Genomic DNA, 17446 nt, shown 5'->3' on the forward strand with positions numbered 1-17446 from the left:
ATGCATATGGCAATAATAAAGTAAGTGTCTAATACAGCCGCTCTGTGAGCAAAAGGATATATATATATATATATATATATTGTTGGGTCCCAATTGACACTGAGAGGGGGCTGAATCAGTTTGCCAAATATTTTTTAATTTTTCAGCTATACTCCTGATGTGGCAATCACTATTTGCATTTCAATAGCACAGTCTACTGATGTTGCCCAGAGCTACTATGTATACTACTAACCATTCTTACCGTTGCACAGAACTTACTCATATAACCTGTATTGTTGCCCAGACCTGTCTCATAAACCTCACACGGTAATTACTGTCACATACATACACAGTCGTATGCACATCCACACTGCACCACCAAGTGATCAGGTCTACCAGATGTACACACCCATTCTGCAGTAAAGTACTCCAATTCACAATATAAATACGAGCATACACATCCACAACACAAGAAATATGTGCTTCGGTCAGTTGCTTACATGCACGGAGTAATGCCCACTGTCGAGCTCAGCATTTATTCAATACTAATTATGACTGCACCCACAGCCAAGGGAACACATTCCTAGTTTCCACCAATGACATACAATGGCTATGTCTTCACCCTAGTTTTCTCAGAATGATCTGAGAGGCCGCACCCACGGCAAATAGGTTTAGGTAGTTGTAACCACCGAGGAACACATAACCACTGTGTCCAACACCCACTGAACACCAATAAAAAATAAAGTTGGGCTTATAACAATATCCTATAGTGAAGCATACATGCAATTTTTTTCCAAATAGACTATAACTATCACTTAGGTATTTTATCAAACATCTTGCTTACAATGATTTATAATAATGAAAATTTGGTAAAAGTGATGTTACCTTGGCAAGGAGTAACTGTTGGAGATACAATAATGTCGATCTCCACTTGATGCGGACCACAACCACGTTGTCTCGGTGCCGCCAATGCTTCAACCCCAGTTGGCACTTGGGTTTCTTGAAGCATCTCACAAGAATCAAATTCTAGGTTTTTCTTTTTCTTCTTTCTTTTTTCCTTGTCTTTACTTTCATGGAGCGACAATGGTATTCACATTCACACACACACACACTCCTCTCTCTCTCTCTCTCTCTCTACTTCTCCTCTTCTAGTCTTCCTTGTAAATAAAGCTTTAATGAAAAAATAGTATTCTCAACAAGAACCATCAAACTCCATTAATTGGATTTGAGAAAATCTTTTTGAGAGGCATTCAAGACACACATAAAGAGAGGGAAAAACTTCTTCTCTATTTCTCTCTTCTTTCTCTTCTATTCCATTTTCTTTTTCTTTCTCTTGGCAACAACCAATAGAGCTTGCTGCCTTGATTTCCAGCAGCTTCCTAAGCCCCTAATGGGGGCTATGGATCAAGTGCAAGAGGATGGAAGTCTTTCATTCAAACCCTTAGCCTTCTATGAGCTTCAACTAGTTTTTTCGATCACCTCAGCAACCTTTCTACCTGATTTCTTCCCTCTGGTGTTAGAGCTCGGAGAGATGAAGAATCTCCAACTTGAATCACCCAAATCAGAGTTAAGTTGAGGGAGATATGACCATTTGAAATTGGACCAACTAAAACACTCAAAATGAAATCTTCAGAGGTTGGTGTAGGATACGCCGGTGGCGCACACAACAGGGGCGCAAATCTAACCGTATATCTCATCAAAGGGAATCTCTTAATCTAGTCTGTCCGATTAAAATAACGGATAGTAAATCTTAGCAATAAGATTTGAATAAGAGAGTCAATTGATGACGTCAACCGTCAGTGGTCAGCTGTCACTTTTTGTTGTCTATTTTTGATTGGTTACTTTTTTCGGATTTTAAAGGAGCTTGTCTCCCACTCACAAAAGTGAAAGACTTATCAACCGTTGGATCCGAATCCTTCAAGATTGGCTTTATTCAGATCTGATGAGTTCCTTAAGATCGGAATCTTTTTAATACCTTCTATGCACGCACGAAACACCACAACATACCTTGATAAGGTGTAGCACCATAGCATCAAGGGTTATGCACCTAACCAATCAAATTCCACGCGCAAGCATCTATCTTGTCAATGTCAGTGCAAAATCTCAGCAGCTTTTGGATGGGCACCAAGCTTGCGTGGTCGAATTTGGACCATCCATTTCACTTCCCTTTACTCCTCTTTATTACAATCAAACCTCTGCCTATATATATTTCAGTGCTTAAAGAGCCCTGCAACTTAGACCTTCAAAATCTTGAAATTACACAAAAGCCTTTTAAATTTTAAAAATAAATTCCGAAAAATCCACCCAACACCGAGAGCAACTGATGAATTTTCGGTTTGGATTTTCAAACCGACTTCACGGAAATACATATAACTGATACTATATACGATCGAGATGAAATGAAGTGCGTTGGAACCGTGACTGGACGCTCTACGACTTTCCAGAAGACCCAATCATTTGAATCATCCATGTAAAAAGACCAAAATACCCCTAGACCTGTCAATGATGCATCTTTCTCATACAGAATCGGAACGCGATGAAATCAGAACCGTTGGAAAGATAGGATTTTTTTCGTATTGTTACATAGAGAACACTTCCTTTAAAAAATTCATCTTCAATGCCGAAACTATCCTCGACTGCCACAAATGTCGTAATTTCTTCATATAGTATCGGAATGTGACAAAATTAGATGCACTGGACTAGATAAATTACAATATATCTTTTTTATGAAGAAATGATCTCCCAAAAATGTCATTTTTACTACCAAAAATGCCCTCGAGTGTAAATAGGTCAATTTTGTCAGTTTTGACCCAGAAACCTGCACCACATACTAAGGTTGTATCAAACCACTCCATGCAAACCAAGTGGCTCTGTCATCTCATTGGTGAAACTGGATACTACCATGTCATCATTTCCATCCACGTCACCCAAATTGGACACATCATCACCGCCACTTGGTCAGGTTGCCAACAAGGTCAACCATACAACAACATATATATATATATATATATATACCAACAACAACAACAACAACCATAATCTTATTCCGTAAGGCAAACAAGGAAATAAAAGACTAGTAAGGAAAGATATAAATCAGTAGTAAAAGTAGAACAACTTTCAAGATCAACCCCTGTAGGGGATCGGCTACGCAGGTCTTTGTTTTCCAAAGAGGTCTATCAGTGGCATACTAGAATCCAATTCGTCAATAATCATTTTAGGTTTGTCCCTACTCTCTACCTCTTCTAGGACCCTCTGTATGTATTTAGTCTCTTTTGCTTACTGGGGCATCCATAGACCTCCGTTGAACATGAACATTCCACCTTACCATGAAACATATATTTACATAGGATTTTAAGCCAAAAAGGAACTTAAAAAACCCTCTTTTATGATTGGTTGAAATAAATATTAGGGTAAAGATGCATAATATAAGCAGTATTCTTACATCTTTCTTTAGGTTTGGATTTAGATCAGGAAGGGATTTTGGGATTTGATTTAAAAAAATTCTATTAAAATGAATATTATAAAAAAAATACGTGTTTAAATTGTCATCCCTTAATAAATGCATATTTTCTACCCAAAAAAAAAAATATAAAAATCATATTTTCTTTATCCAATGTTTTATATAAAAAATGAATTCAATAATTAAATGTTGTAATACCATAAAGATAAACGTATCAAACATGTATTTAGAAACTACTGTATCAACAATGTCCCCATACGGCCACTAGTACCTGTAACCTTGTGGATTTAATCTCTGATGAGAATTGATGCAGATTGTAAATCTCTGGGTATATACGTGATCAACCCGAATTCAAGGATGCTTTTCCAAGGGATTTTCCGTTTTTGGAAAGGAAGCATGCGATGCCAGTTTATAAATTTTTTTCCTCTCTTCTTTCACATCCGACACTCGCCACTCGATGTCAAACTGCATCCTGGTGTTATATGAAACCCTCTTCCCTTTTCTCATCTTTATCTAAAGAGTCATATATCGGATTTTAAAAAAAGGACCAAGGATTTTGAGAGAGAGAGAGAGTTAGTTTTTGGTGAATCATATAAATTACTTATAGACTATATGTTTGGTTAGCATTGGGCTTGATCGATTCCAATCTTTGAGTAAATCTATTCAAAATGAACTGATCCAAGTGATCCATTTAGGTATTGACAGATCGGTATCAATCTTGATCGATACTGAGTTTTAGAACTTTGATTGCGACTCGTAACATGGCCCTTTTCTTTGTGGTGGTTTGAATGTCACAATCTCTTTTAATTTTTTGGGTAAACAGATGTCACAGTCTCGATTCTCAACTCTCAATATGTTAGAAAATAATCTGAAATAGCTGGGCCCAAGTCAAAGTTAAGGGCAGCGCCAAAGATAAATGTCAAACTAAGCGTGGCTCCAGTCACATTCATTCTTTACCTGACATCTTTTCTAAGCGAAGGGTAAAAAAGAAATTCTACAATTATATTTTTATCACAAGTTATCATTATTTTACATATTTTTCAAATTGACATGTGAAATAAGAGAAATTTACTCTTGTTAAAAAAAAAAAAAAAAAAAAAAGTTTGAGTAAACACAGAAAATTAAAATTTGTTTTTCAATTTTTGACATGTGAAATAAGAGAAATTTACTCTTGTTAAAAAAAAAAAAAAAATTATAAAGACAAAAGTAGGATGCAATTTATTTTTCAGTAAGCTTAGTTAGAAAATAGTTGAAAAATCGTGTTTTACAACTTTGACTTGGCCTTTCAAAACTTGGTCGGTCGAGTCAAACTTGGCCAGAGTGATTTTTTTTCTTCTTAATTTCTTTATATCTTCCTTCTTATCCTTCTTCCCTGAAAGGGGAGGGATTAAGACTATTGTTGCTTTACAAGTGAGAGAAATAAAAAGGAGAATAATTTATATGACCCAATATATATAAGATACTAAGTGAAGTTTCACATGACTAAAAAACCCCCACTCAATGAAATTCATCGACTCAGGACCTGGTTTGGTCAGTTATTAAACCGTGGTGAGTCTTCATGATTTCTAATCAGGATTCATATTTTTCTTTATTTTACTCAGATGATTGTCTGAGTCAAAACCTGATTTTCAACTATTGTTACAAGATTTCCCCCTTCTAAATACTATTGTCTTAAAAATATATGTAAACCTAGTTAGTGAAACATTTTAAGCTAGTTGTCTTAATTGTATGGTGGTCATGCCTAAAGCTAATGGTCATACTAATCACTATCATATACTTAAGAGTGCTACTATCTTGAGGACCACATAAAGAGAAGATTGGTGTAACTCATTATGAGGAGAAGGTATTTTAATATATATAACAAGTCTAAAGGGTATCTCTAGATTAGTACAAATATTTGTTATGTTAGAAAATTGGAAGAAACATTTTGGAGAGTATCTAATTGAATTAGGTCTGAAATATATTGGTCATTTGTATACATCTCAATTTTTGAAACTGTCATATCACGTTTTGATATGTCAATATTTGATGCTAGTATAGAGATACCTTTAGCTTATTGATCTAAGATGATTTTGTCCTTATTAAATGCAACCTACCCTGGATACTTTCTTATTGGCCTGTTCAATATTGTGAAATATCTATTCCTAAAACATTTGATAAAACCAATAAGCTTTTATATATATATATATATATATATATGATGTTAGGATTGATTGGGATCCTTCATCAAATGATCGTTTTATATTAGATATAATTTTCTTTTATATATTTGATCTAGAATCATTCAAAGATTAGTATTTTTTTATTTTATTTTATTATGTCACCTTGTAGAGTTAGATTAAATTCTACTTTGGCATATTAGTAGAGGGAAGAACAATCATAGTTGTATGGAGCTTGTTTTATCATTAAAATATGGACCCAATGTGACATACGTGAAAGATAAGCTTTCCCACTTTTCTTCCTTGATCAAATACCTTGATGTGGAAGTATAAATTATTGCATGAGAGTTATATTAAAATTTAAAATTAAAATTAAGGAGCAAGTTTTTATGTACCGATGGTGAAGAGGTCACATCCATTCCATTGGTACCATCGGATTATAGTAAGGGTGTAATTTCGACTTCGACAATGATAACCCATGAGTCCGTTCATATGGTTACATGATTAAATTGGGTAAGAGGTTTCTCTTTCTCCACAAATGAAGGAAAATTTTTGTCCAAAATTAAACAAAGGATGCACTAGTTTAGCACGAAATACAAATTCAGTAACGTGTAGGATGGACGAAGACTTGATCAAACAAATTGAAACAATAAAAAAAAAAAAAAAATTACACTAACCTCTCCTTATTTATGCTTGATACTCACAGCACTCACTAGGGTTCAGGTATGGGCCAATTCCCACCGATTCTGCCTTTTGAAGCCTTCCTAGTAGGTGTTTCCTAGCCGTCCTTCTCTGAATGGAGATTGGCACATGGGACTCTTGGAGGACTCGGTCCTCACACGTACGAAGAAGACCCACTTCTATAAATACCCATCCATTGCAAGCTCAGACTTCAATAAGCAGTTGAAGAGAGTTCCTCCATTAATCTCTTTTTAAGTCCTATCTATTACTTACTTGGTTGAAGTCATGGCCACAGATGAGAGAGCAGGAGCTGAAATTACCCGAGGAAGGGAAGCCTGTGATCGATTTTCAGCTGAGCTGATGAAAGAGCTTGGATTCCCAAGTGGTGTCCTTCCCATGGGAGAGCTTGAAGAATGCGGGAGGGTCAGATCCACTGGCTTTGTGTGGTGGAAATGCAAAGCTGCTTATGAGCACTTTAATGTGGCAACCAATACCAAGAACAGCTATGCTGCTGAGACCACTGCGTATGTTGAGAAGGGGAGGATGAAGAAGATGACAGGATGCAAGGCTAGGCAGATGATGCTGTGGGTTCCTATAGTGGAGATGTACCTAGATGGTAACAAGATCTCCTTCAAGTCATCCATGGGGGTGGGCAAGTCCTTCCCCATCATCTCTTTTATGAATGAAGAAGAAAAGAAGGCTTATCTCCAACAAAATGGTGCAGCAAAGTAGTAAACCAGACTCTACTTTCCTTCAGTAGTGACATAGTAAGGATTAGTAGTCCCTGAAGGTCCTTAATTATCATTCCGATCCCCTCTTTATCAGCTATATGTATTGAGTTCCTTATATATTTATGTCACTTTGTATCCCTAAATCATGATCACTTCATGACCCAATAATACCTTGATGAACTGTAAGATTTAAAGCCAGAGGCACAAGCTTATCATTGGATTTCACTAATGATTTTGTGTGGTCTTCCGCATATGCTAATGAATATTAGCTATCATCATTTAAAAAAAAAAAAAAAATTGAGTAAACACAGAAAATTAAAATTTGTTTTTCAATTTTATCCACTACATTTGGATAAGATATAAAAATGTAGAAACTAAAGATGGGCAAAGGACAACCTGTGTTTCCTCCCCCCCCCAATAACTAAAGAAAAAGGCATTCCCAAAAATATCCTTAAGCCAACTGGAAATCTAATTAATTTCTACATGCACATCCAACCATAATTGGTTGGATCATAATTGTGGTCTTCTTCACAATATGTTGTTTTCATGATTACCAATTAATTAACCCAACAAAAAAAGAAAATAAAACTATGATTGTGACTATACCCTCAAAACAGTGGCGTTCAAAATAGTGTAGACTGCATTTTCTAGATAGTGTATGACAATTGAAGGTATCAATTTTTAGTGTGCTTAACCGAAAGAGGACTAGTCAAGTCGAAAGCTTGGATACTTGTTAGCAAAACGAAAAAAAAAAGATAAGACATCCTTTAGATTTGAAATATGGGATCCAACTCAATCGCATGGTCCGTTTTATATCAGATATCTTTTCTTATATATATTTGATATACATTCATTCAAAGTATGTATATTTTTTTTTTCCAATTTTAGTAAGACATTTAGTAGAGTCAGAACTGAATTCTAATTTGGCAGCTGATTGTTAGAGAAGAAAAAGTCATATGGAGCTTGCTTATCCCTAAAACTTGGAGTGAACTACATGTAACTTTAGCTTTTCTATTGATCTTCCTAGACCAAATCCATTGATGTAGAAAAAAGAAGTTATTTCTGTAGAAAAATAAAAATTATTGCATGAAAGTTCAATTTAAGGAATGAAAGGATTCTCCAAATCCATTTCAATCGATACTGTCGGGTTGCATTAGGGAAAAGTAATTTCGACTTCAACAATAGAGGAAGAATTTTGCCTAATTTTTTTTTTTTTTAATAAAACTTTTGCTTAAAAGTCAACAAAGGAAACAAGTACGCAATACAAATTCAGTGACATGCTAGCAGGGGAGGACTAGTCAAACAAATTAATTGAAACCATTGTTTTAGCAAAACCAGTTTTAGAATGGATTGATATCGGATTGCCAATCCGTACTGAACAAAAATTAATCACTGATTTTTCAAAAAAATCAAGTTTTTATTTTTATTTGTTTACCCCTGATTTGTACCATTGGATCGATATGATATGAGTTAGGTAACAAGATCCTGGCTACAGATGATCGATTTTGAGCTGATGAAGGAGCTTGGATTCCCAAGTGGTGTCCTTCCCATGGGAGAGCTGGTAGAATGTGGGAGGGTCAGATCCACTGGCTTTGTGTGGTGGAAATGCAAAGCTGCCTATGAGCACTTCAATGTGGCCACCGACACCAAGAACAGCTATGCTGCTGAGACCACTGCGTATGTGGAGAAGGGGAGGATGAAGAAGATGACAGGATGCAAGGCCAGGCAGATGATGTTGTGGGTTCTATAGCTGAGATGTACATTGATGGCAATAATATCTCCTTCAAGTCATCCATGGGGGTGGGCAAGTCCTTCCCCATCATCTCTTTTATGAATGAAGAAGAAAAGAAAGCTTATCTCCAACAAAATGGTAGTGGAGCAAATTAATTAATTAAACAATACTCTTACCTTCCTTCCCTAGTTAGTGACTTAGGATTAGTCCCTGAAGGTCCATCATTCCAATACCCTCAGCTATATGTATTGATTGAGTTACTTATTTATGTGCCTTAAATTTGTATCCCTGCATCCTCACTTCATGTCCCAATAAGACTTACTTGCTGAATTGTAATGTTTAAAACTAGAGGCGCAGGCTTATTGGTTTTTGTTTATCATTGCATTTCACTAATGATCTTATGATTTTGTGTGGGCTTCTGCACGCTAAGATACTTAATATGAATATTAGTTATCATTATTAAGAGAAAAATCACATTACGTTTGAGAAAACATAAAATTAAAATATGTTTTTCAATTGGCATACAAAAACCCATAAAAAAATTTAAGTCAAATATGACTCATGTTCCTCATAGTTCCCATTGACTTTAATCACATGTGATATCATGGAGAAATAAGTGTTAAATGTTGAAAAAATAATTTTTAAATTAAAGTAGAAAGGAGGGAAAATTTGAAAGGTTCAAAATAGAGGGAAATGTCTGAACCAAGGCAGGCCACATGGTTGTGTTGCATCACTAAATTGACATGTGGTTAATAAAGAAACAACTCTGCCTTATCTACGTATATAGGGATAAAATAGGCATATGTCATGACTAGAGTTATAATTAATAAATTAATTGCACCATTCAAAAAAATTTTTTCCCCTAAATTTTTTAGGTTCAGTTCTTGTATGTTGCTTGATTTACATGGAATCCATTGAATCTCTCTTTTTATAATCGGTTTTTATATTGAGTGGGTTCATCTAAGTGTGAATCATACATCGTATGAGAAATCTATCCAAACTCTTAGTTTAATATCATATCAATCAAACACCATAGGCTTTACACTCTGTGTTTGAAAAAATCGGAACACCCCACATTCTATGACATATCTAACAAGAAATTGGCGACACAAGTATATAAGCAAGCAATTAAATAGGATTGTTTCAATTAAATTTGACCTACCAATGGGGTTGGTAGCCTAGTGGAAGGAAGCCCTTACTCTATCACTGCACAAGTCGGCTAGTTGTGGATTCGAGTCGGGGCATCCCACTATTGTTCGTTTGTCTTGTGAAAGCATTGCTTGCCATGTGAAAATTTCAGCCTAGGAACTATGATCACTATCAAAGAGCACCCTCCTAGTTATAATGAAAAACATAAGTAATAATCTTATAAGTTGTGCCATCATTGTGTGCCTATGGAAAAACGAACTGAAGAAGAAAAAGGCATAGCTTAAGACAACAAATGTTACTTGTGGGAGAGTTATTCCTACATGTGCGTAAAGGCCAATATAAGCATATGAGGAAGAAACGATAAATATGTCATTTTCTATTTAATGGAAGGTACCGGTCATTTTGTCCAATATGTTTGGAAAGAAGGGCCACACTCCCCAATAATAACCCTTTTCCCTTATATTTGATACAAAATCATGGCAAATTTGTATTTTCATTTCTTTAGACAACTAGTAGTAGGGGTGTAAAAACAACTGAACCGAACCAAATTGAAGTCCTATTCGGGTCGGTTTTGAGTTTGGGATATTATGGCCTGGAAACCAAACCACACCAAAAACTGAACAAACCCAAAACCAAATTGAAACTGGTTCAAAGCCCAGACTGACGTTGAAACCAAATGAATAAGAAATCGAAATCAGCTCCAGAATTCATAAAAAAATCTTTTTTTTTTTTTTTTTTTTTTTTTTTAACGTATAACTTTGTATGGTAAACCAAACCCAAATTGGTCTAAACGAAAACTGACCCAATAACAAACCGATATAAGAAACAAAACAAAACTAAAGCAAAATCAAAATCGAAACTTTCTTATTTGTTTGGTTTTAGTTTCACCATTCTCATTCTGAGACCAACTTAACCCAAATCAAAACCAAACCAAATCGGTCGATTGACACCCCTACCTAGTACAGTCAGATTGAATTCTAATTTGGCATATTAGTAGAGAAGAAGAAGTCATATGAGGCTTGCTTATTCCTAAAATTTGAATCCAGCTTAACCTACACGCAAGATTAGCTTTTCCATGTAGCTTCCTTGACCAAATACCTTGATGTAGAAGTATTTCATAAATTAAATAAATAAATAAAACCTTAATGTAGAAGTAAAATTATGACATGAGAGTTCAATTAAGAGGATTTATTTTTAAAAATTGAAAAAAAAAAAAGGGTGCAATTTTCTTTGTGGGTGAAGAAAGAATCTCTAAATGTTAATGGTATTAGCGGATTGAATTAGAGACGGGTAATTTTGATTTCGAATAATGAAAAAACGAAAGAGTTCAATCACATGAGTAGAGATTTCTTTTCTCCACATATGAAGCAAAACTTTTGCTTAAAAATTAAACAAAGGAAACACTAATTAAGCACGCAATGCAGAATTTATCAAACAAATTTTCCATGGTTTCTAGACACTATATCCTTTATAATCACAAATGGTGGGCAACCTATTACGACTGAAGACTTCTTCCTTAGGAGAAGGTTTTGGATAGCGGTCAACCTTCTCTGGATGGAAGATTGGCACATGGGACTATCAAGGACTCAGTCCTCATGAGTGTCCTCAGTCCTCACACATAAGAGAGGAGGTGAATGAACGATAAGGGCACCTTCTCACCGTCAAGTCTAGTATTTTTAACTATAAATATCCATACATTACATGCTCAGACTTCACAAACACCTAGCTTAACTCTTCCACTAAGCAGTTGAAGAGAGTTCCTCTTTCCTCTTTCTACTGTCATCTATTACTTGGTTGAATTGATCATGGCTACTGATGAGAGAGCAGGGGCTGAAATTATCCGCGGAAGGGAAGCCTGTGATCGATTTTCGGCAGAGCTGATGAAGGAGCTTGGGTTCCCAAGTGGTGTCCTTCCCATGGGAGAGCTGGTAGAATGTGGGAGGGTCAGATCCACTGGCTTTGTGTGGTGGAAATGCAAAGCTCCCTATGAGCACTTCAATGTGGCAACCAACACCAAGAACAGCTATGCTGCTGAGACCACTGCGTATGTGGAGAAGGGGAGGATGAAGAAGATGACAGGATGCAAGGCTAGGCAGATGATGTTGTGGGTTCCTATAGCAGAGATGTACCTTGATGGTAACAAAATCTCCTTCAAGTCATCCATGGGGGTGGGCAAGTCCTTCCCTATTATCTCTTTTATGAATGAAGAAGAGAAGAAGGCTTGTCTCCAACAAAATGGCAGTGCACCAAATTAATTAAACCATACTCTACCTTCCTCACTAGTTCTTAGTCAGGATCAGTCCCTGAAGTTCCTTATCATTCCCAATTTCCATACCCAATCAGCTCTATGTATTGAGTTCTTTTTTCCTTTTTTTTTTTTTTCTTTTCCATTGTAACCCTGCATCCTCACTTCACGATCCAATAATACTTGATGAACTGTCGTTTAAAAACAGAGGCCCATGCTTCATCTTTGTTTATCATTGCTTCACCTAAGATGTGGTTTGAATGGCTCCAATTTCCACAGAGACACACACACAACCCTATCCTCCAATCATACTTGGACTTTAGGGTAGGATCATGTATAATTATGGCTTCTTCTTGCTATTACAGAGGAAGGGTTTTTTTTTTTTTTTTTTTCTTCTGTTAAGAGAACGATTTCATGCTCACCAATTAACCAAACAAAGAAACAATGGAACAAGAAACTGTAAGAACAAATACCAAAGAAAAAACGAAGAAAAAGTAAAATATAATCACATAAAAAATAGAGATTTAACGAGGTTCACACACGGATGTGATGTGCTATGTCTTAAGGCAAAGAAAATGGTGATTCACCATATTGGAAGAAGATTATAACTAGAGATCTCTCAAGAACACTCAAAGTCGTGGTAAGAACACTCACCCGGAACCCAAAAGCTCACAATGCTTGCTCAACAAGACTATAATACATATATATACTTCTCCAAATCGGATCGATCCATCGGGTCTTCGCGCAACCCCCCTGCTACCATCACAAACCTTAGAAGAAAGAAAAAACCTCAATTGGGTCACCACCAAATTTTATCTGAATGTGTCAATCTTCCAAATAGATCAAGAATTCGAGACAAACATAATGGAAACTAGGGAAATTTACTGCGCCACCCCCTCTGTTTCACCAAATTATTCTCAAACCCCCTACCATCAGTCACTATTAAGGAATATACTATAGTTGCTGATGTCAGCAACTATATTTTATTTTAAATACCAAAATGCCCTTATAAAATAGGCAGTACAAAAAATACCCTTAACAGAGGTTAATATTTCTTTTTTGATCTTTCGATTCTAACTTACAAAGAAATTCTAGAGGTTGAAGAATTCTTGGAATCAAAATCAATTAAAGCAGAGATAAGTGAAAGAAAATCTTAATTTGTATACATTGTACTTATCCTGAGAGCAGTTGATCCCAATTTTAATGGAGTTGTTCTCGATTTGCTTTGCCTTCTGGTGGTCTCGACTTGTAAAATGATTGGTAGCAACAATCGAACCCTTTCGGTAGTCGGCGGCGGCGTTGAAGCCATGGATTGTAAGGTGAGTGAGGCGAAGGAGGAAGAAGAGGAACATCACTTAATTTGGAGAATAACTCCACCGAACTTGTTAAGTGTGTTTTGCTTTGACTTTATAAGCACTTGAAATGGAGAAGATTGGAATTTCCAGCCACAATATATAAAGGAGTGGTTGGTTTTTAGTAAGCTTTTACGTCATTTCTCCATTTGTCGGAGATTCAGAAAAGCGGAAATCTCTCTCAAGGAAGAGAGAGAAAGATAGCTTAGAAATTCTCTTGCTCTTTCTCTCTCAACGACCTCAGCTCCGAGTATCTTCTGGTGCGAGAAGATCTAGTGAGAGTGAGATCGAATGAAGCAGAGCTTTCTCTCTCTAACATCTCCATTTCACTCAGTTCAACTTTAAAGGTGGATCGCCAATCATAGAAAAGTAAGTTTTTTTACTGTTTTGCTTTTCCTTTTCTTTTTAATTGGTTGTTGTTGCCCTGCCATAAATTTTGGCAATTTCAAAAGATTACAAATTTTGCTTTTTCAGAGAAAGTTTGGGTTACTGAATTGGGGTTTATGTTTCGCGCCTTTTTCCTTTTTAGCTTTTGTATGATTTGGATGATCGGAGCAAATCTATAGGGTTACGAGTTGGATGAAGAGGTGGTTGGCTTATATTTTGAATTCTTGGACGATCGGGAGAGATTAGACAGAGGGGACGATAATAGAATATGTTGAGAGATGAGGCTTCGGTATAAGAGAGATGGGGTGGGTGCTTGGAAGAGAGATTTCGTCCGTGGTAGGTTCGGAGGTGAGGGAGAAGGAGAAGGAGGTTGAGAGGGAGAAGGAATGGACCTTGTTTGTTCCATCGAGGAGGAAATTGCAGGTATCGTTGTCAACAATCGAGACCTCTAAGGTTCAGAATGGGGAGAACTAGAAAGAGGAGACCCAGAAATGGAGAAGAATTATTCTCCAGGTTTTTTTGGTATAATGTAGGGGTGTCAACGGTCCGGGTTGGTGCGGTTTCGGTCCGGTTCCACAGGTTTCGGTGTGAGTTTGGAAGTGACCGAAACCGACCCATTAAGGATTTATCGGTTTCGGTCCGGTGTCGGCTTCGGTGCGGTTTGGGTTCGGGTTGGTACCGGTTTGGATTTATTAGGTTCATTTCGGTTTGGATCGGTTTTTTAAACCGGTATGGAGCCATTAGGAAACAACCAAATGATGAATTGTTGAACTTCGGTTTCTTAAATCGATTTGCAACCGGGTTGGTTTTGGTTTTTGGTCTAGTTTGGATTCAATTTTCCATACAAATGTATACAAAACTATTCAAATTTTGATTTTTTTAATGAATTTTGGAGTGTTTCGGTTTCTTACCGGTTTGGTTTCGGTTTCGGTTTCGGTCCGGGTTTTGAGCCTGTTTCGGTTTGGTTTCGGGTTCATCCGGTTTTTGGTGTGGTTCGGTTTGGTTTTGAGGTTACAATACTCGAAACCGAACCGAACCAATAAGGCTTCGGTTCGGTTCGGTCCGGGTTGTTATCGGTTCGGTCCGGCCGGTTTTACCGGTTCGGTTTAGGAATTGACACCCCTAGTATAATGGTTAAAATAAGAATTTTTTAATGATAAGGGTATAATGGTCATTTTAACTTCACACTTAACATTGACTGACGGTAGGAGGTCTTATCATTGTGGCATTCTCCAGGGGTGGCGTGGTAAATTTCCCTAGAAACTATGGTTCAGATTGCACAACCCTTGTTCAATTCTTTATGGGCTGCTAGCAGTATGGATTTGGCAATCCATATATCAAATGATCCTCAAAATTGTTACCTACAGTTCAAAGGCCTTACATATAATGAAAGGGCTAAGTATTTTTCTTTGCAATAAATGAGAATAAGCCACCATTAATTTTTCAGAGGAGAACAGGCTCAAGAAAGATTCAAGAGGAACCTTGTACTATCATTTATGTGAATTAGAAAGATAATATGAAGAATTCCAAGGCACCGTCTTCAGCATTTATCGCTCTCTTGATACTTTAGCTTCTCTCCCTGCCCCATTAATTCATGTAAGCCTTATTAAGATTCACCTTCACTAGTTAGTCTTTAACCTTCGTTCCCATGCGTTTCTTCTCAGCTACAGAAACTGATCTCAAATTTCTCTCCAAGTTTTGCTTCTTATTTTATCCATTTTACTTTCCTAATATATACTGATTCAAATCTCTCTGGTGAGCTAAGTTCTTACTCCTTACTCCTTTGAGGCAGCATTTAATGGGGTCGGTTTCAATATCGCCGGTCATTCTCAGTTTCTTTCTTTTGACAACTTCGATTTCCGTAGAAAAGATCCATGCTTTTAAAGCGCCGAGATTCTATTGACCCATCAATTCATCGCTCTTCTCTCTCTGTTATAAATTCTCTGTGCTTTGGCTTTAGAAGCACTTGATTTTGATCTTTCTTCCTGTTTCAGTTGAAGAAGATGGGAAGAGCTCCTTGTTGCGATAAGCAAGGACTGAAGAAAGGACCTTGGACGCCCGAAGAAGACGAGATCCTCGTTGAATACATCAAGAAAAACGGATATGGAAGCTGGAGATCTCTTCCTAAGCTCGCAGGTTAGAAATTTCTTTTCCCCAATTTAACGAGCTTTCTTCTCTAATCCTTTCTGCTTTTTGTAAGTTTACCCAGATTTCTCTTGAACTCTCTCCTCAGGTGAAAATCTTACTGCATTCTTTCTAAAACTCTGAATCTTTCATCTTGTCACTGGCCTTGTTTCATTCAATTTAAGTAACTTGTGCTAGAAAACAGAGTACGTTAAAGTGAACTCTGTCGTTCTCTGTTTCTGCTACTATGAAAAAGTAAAGGGAAAGTGGGAACGGTGAATCTGAGCTGGGAACAAGCAAGGACTTTATTAATGATCTCATTCTCTGCAGTGGAATACAAATTTTTTTGTTTTCTTTTCCAGATTCTCAGGTAATTTCTCTGTTGTTATTTACTTGCAGGTTTACCTCGGTGTGGGAAGAGCTGTCGACTTAGGTGGACTAATTATCTTCGACCAGATATTAAGAGAGGTCCGTTTACGCTCAAAGAAGAGAAGACTATCATCCAGATGCATCGCATGCTCGGAAATAGGTTTGAGGGTTCCCCTTCTTCAATTTTACTAATTTGAATCTTTGAATCCTGAGTGAGTGACACAGATTCAAATCTTCCACTTCCAGGTGGGCTGCCATAGCTTCTAAACTACCAGGAAGAACGGACAATGAGATCAAGAACTTCTGGAACACACACATGAAGAAGCGTCTCTCCCCGATGGGCTTGGTTCTACAATCCCACGGCGGGAGCTTTGTTGAGACTATTGCCAAGTTAGCAGCCCCTGCAATGACACGCCACATGGCGCAATGGGAAAGTGCGAGGCTTGAAGCCGAGGCCCGTCTGTCCAAGGAGTCCTTCCTTATCCCCAATCCCAACCCGTCATCATCGTCATTGTCAACCTCCGGCTCCGAGGTATTAGACCCCTCCGACTACTTCCTTCGGATGTGGAACTCCGAGGTTGGAGAATCGTTTCGAAGTTTAAGCAAGCAAGAGCAGCCCATCAATCATCAGGCATCCATATCCATAAAATGTGAATCAGGATCAGGGTCTGGGGTAACAACAGAAGTGGCGCCCACCGAGGACATGGAGAGCAAGAGCTGTAGCAGATCAGATGGTGATGGTGGTGGAGGTGAATGTTCGGAGATGTCGAGCTCCAATGAAGTGGCAGAAGAGGAAGATTCGTCGGAGACATCGTTGCATCTACTGCTAGATTTCCCAGGTCCAGGTAACGATGATGAAATGGGTTTCTTCCAGGGAGAGATGATGATGATGATGAGTAATACCTCTCTCTTCCCCACCTTGTTGAACGAAACCTCGTATTGACTAGCACACGGAGATACACAGGATCCATGAATTCTTGTTTAATTAGGGTCTCCTTTTGTAATGTGAGTTTTAAGCTCGTTATTTTGTTTCTAAGGATTGTTAAGCCTTCCCTGCAACAGGAGGAGGATGCGAATG

The 17446-nt window shown here is 37.3% G+C and overlaps 3 protein-coding genes across 8 annotated transcripts; all 3 read left to right on the forward strand.

The window, feature by feature from the left end:
• Positions 1 to 6480: 6480 nt before the first annotated feature.
• Positions 6481 to 7239, forward strand: LOC122081464. The gene has a single exon (XM_042648610.1). The coding sequence runs from the start codon at positions 6565 to 6567 to the stop codon at positions 7009 to 7011; it is 447 nt and encodes a 148-aa protein (XP_042504544.1). The 5' UTR covers positions 6481 to 6564; the 3' UTR covers positions 7012 to 7239.
• A 4340-nt stretch (positions 7240 to 11579) lies between these two features.
• Positions 11580 to 12343, forward strand: LOC122082719. The gene has a single exon (XM_042650453.1). The coding sequence runs from the start codon at positions 11697 to 11699 to the stop codon at positions 12144 to 12146; it is 450 nt and encodes a 149-aa protein (XP_042506387.1). The 5' UTR covers positions 11580 to 11696; the 3' UTR covers positions 12147 to 12343.
• A 1306-nt stretch (positions 12344 to 13649) lies between these two features.
• Positions 13650 to 17444, forward strand: LOC122081071 (transcription factor MYB17-like). Of its 6 annotated transcripts, none has more exons than XM_042648035.1 (4): positions 13650 to 13857; positions 15870 to 16011; positions 16399 to 16528; positions 16615 to 17444. In XM_042648035.1, the coding sequence occupies exons 2-4, from the start codon at positions 15879 to 15881 to the stop codon at positions 17309 to 17311; spliced, it is 960 nt and encodes a 319-aa protein (XP_042503969.1). In that variant the 5' UTR covers positions 13650 to 13857; positions 15870 to 15878; the 3' UTR covers positions 17312 to 17444. The 6 variants fall into 6 exon arrangements, with proteins under 6 accessions (XP_042503969.1, XP_042503965.1, XP_042503964.1 ...); XM_042648031.1 differs by lacking the exon at positions 13650 to 13857 and adding an exon at positions 15268 to 15471 and having other exon boundaries at positions 15664 to 16011; XM_042648030.1 differs by lacking the exon at positions 13650 to 13857 and adding an exon at positions 15268 to 15471.
• The last annotated feature ends 2 nt before the right edge of the window (positions 17445 to 17446 follow it).

The sequence above is a fragment of the Macadamia integrifolia genome, chromosome 6 (genome assembly GCF_013358625.1).
Source record: "Macadamia integrifolia cultivar HAES 741 chromosome 6, SCU_Mint_v3, whole genome shotgun sequence".
NCBI classification, from domain to species: domain Eukaryota; kingdom Viridiplantae; phylum Streptophyta; class Magnoliopsida; order Proteales; family Proteaceae; genus Macadamia; species Macadamia integrifolia.

Excerpts from the sequence above, each read along its gene's own strand:
- LOC122082719 (XM_042650453.1), top strand. The coding sequence starts at position 11,697 with ATGGCTACTGATGAGAGAGCAGGGGCTGAAATTATCCGCGGAAGGGAA.
- LOC122081464 (XM_042648610.1), top strand. The coding sequence starts at position 6,565 with ATGGCCACAGATGAGAGAGCAGGAGCTGAAATTACCCGAGGAAGGGAA.
- LOC122081071 (XM_042648029.1), top strand. The coding sequence starts at position 15,674 with ATGGGGTCGGTTTCAATATCGCCG. Across the intron at positions 15,698-15,869 it reads GGTCGGTTTCAATATCGCCG|TTGAAGAAGATGGGAAGAGC; the intron begins GTCATTCTCAGT and ends TTCCTGTTTCAG. Across the intron at positions 16,529-16,614 it reads CATCGCATGCTCGGAAATAG|GTGGGCTGCCATAGCTTCTA; the intron begins GTTTGAGGGTTC and ends TTCCACTTCCAG.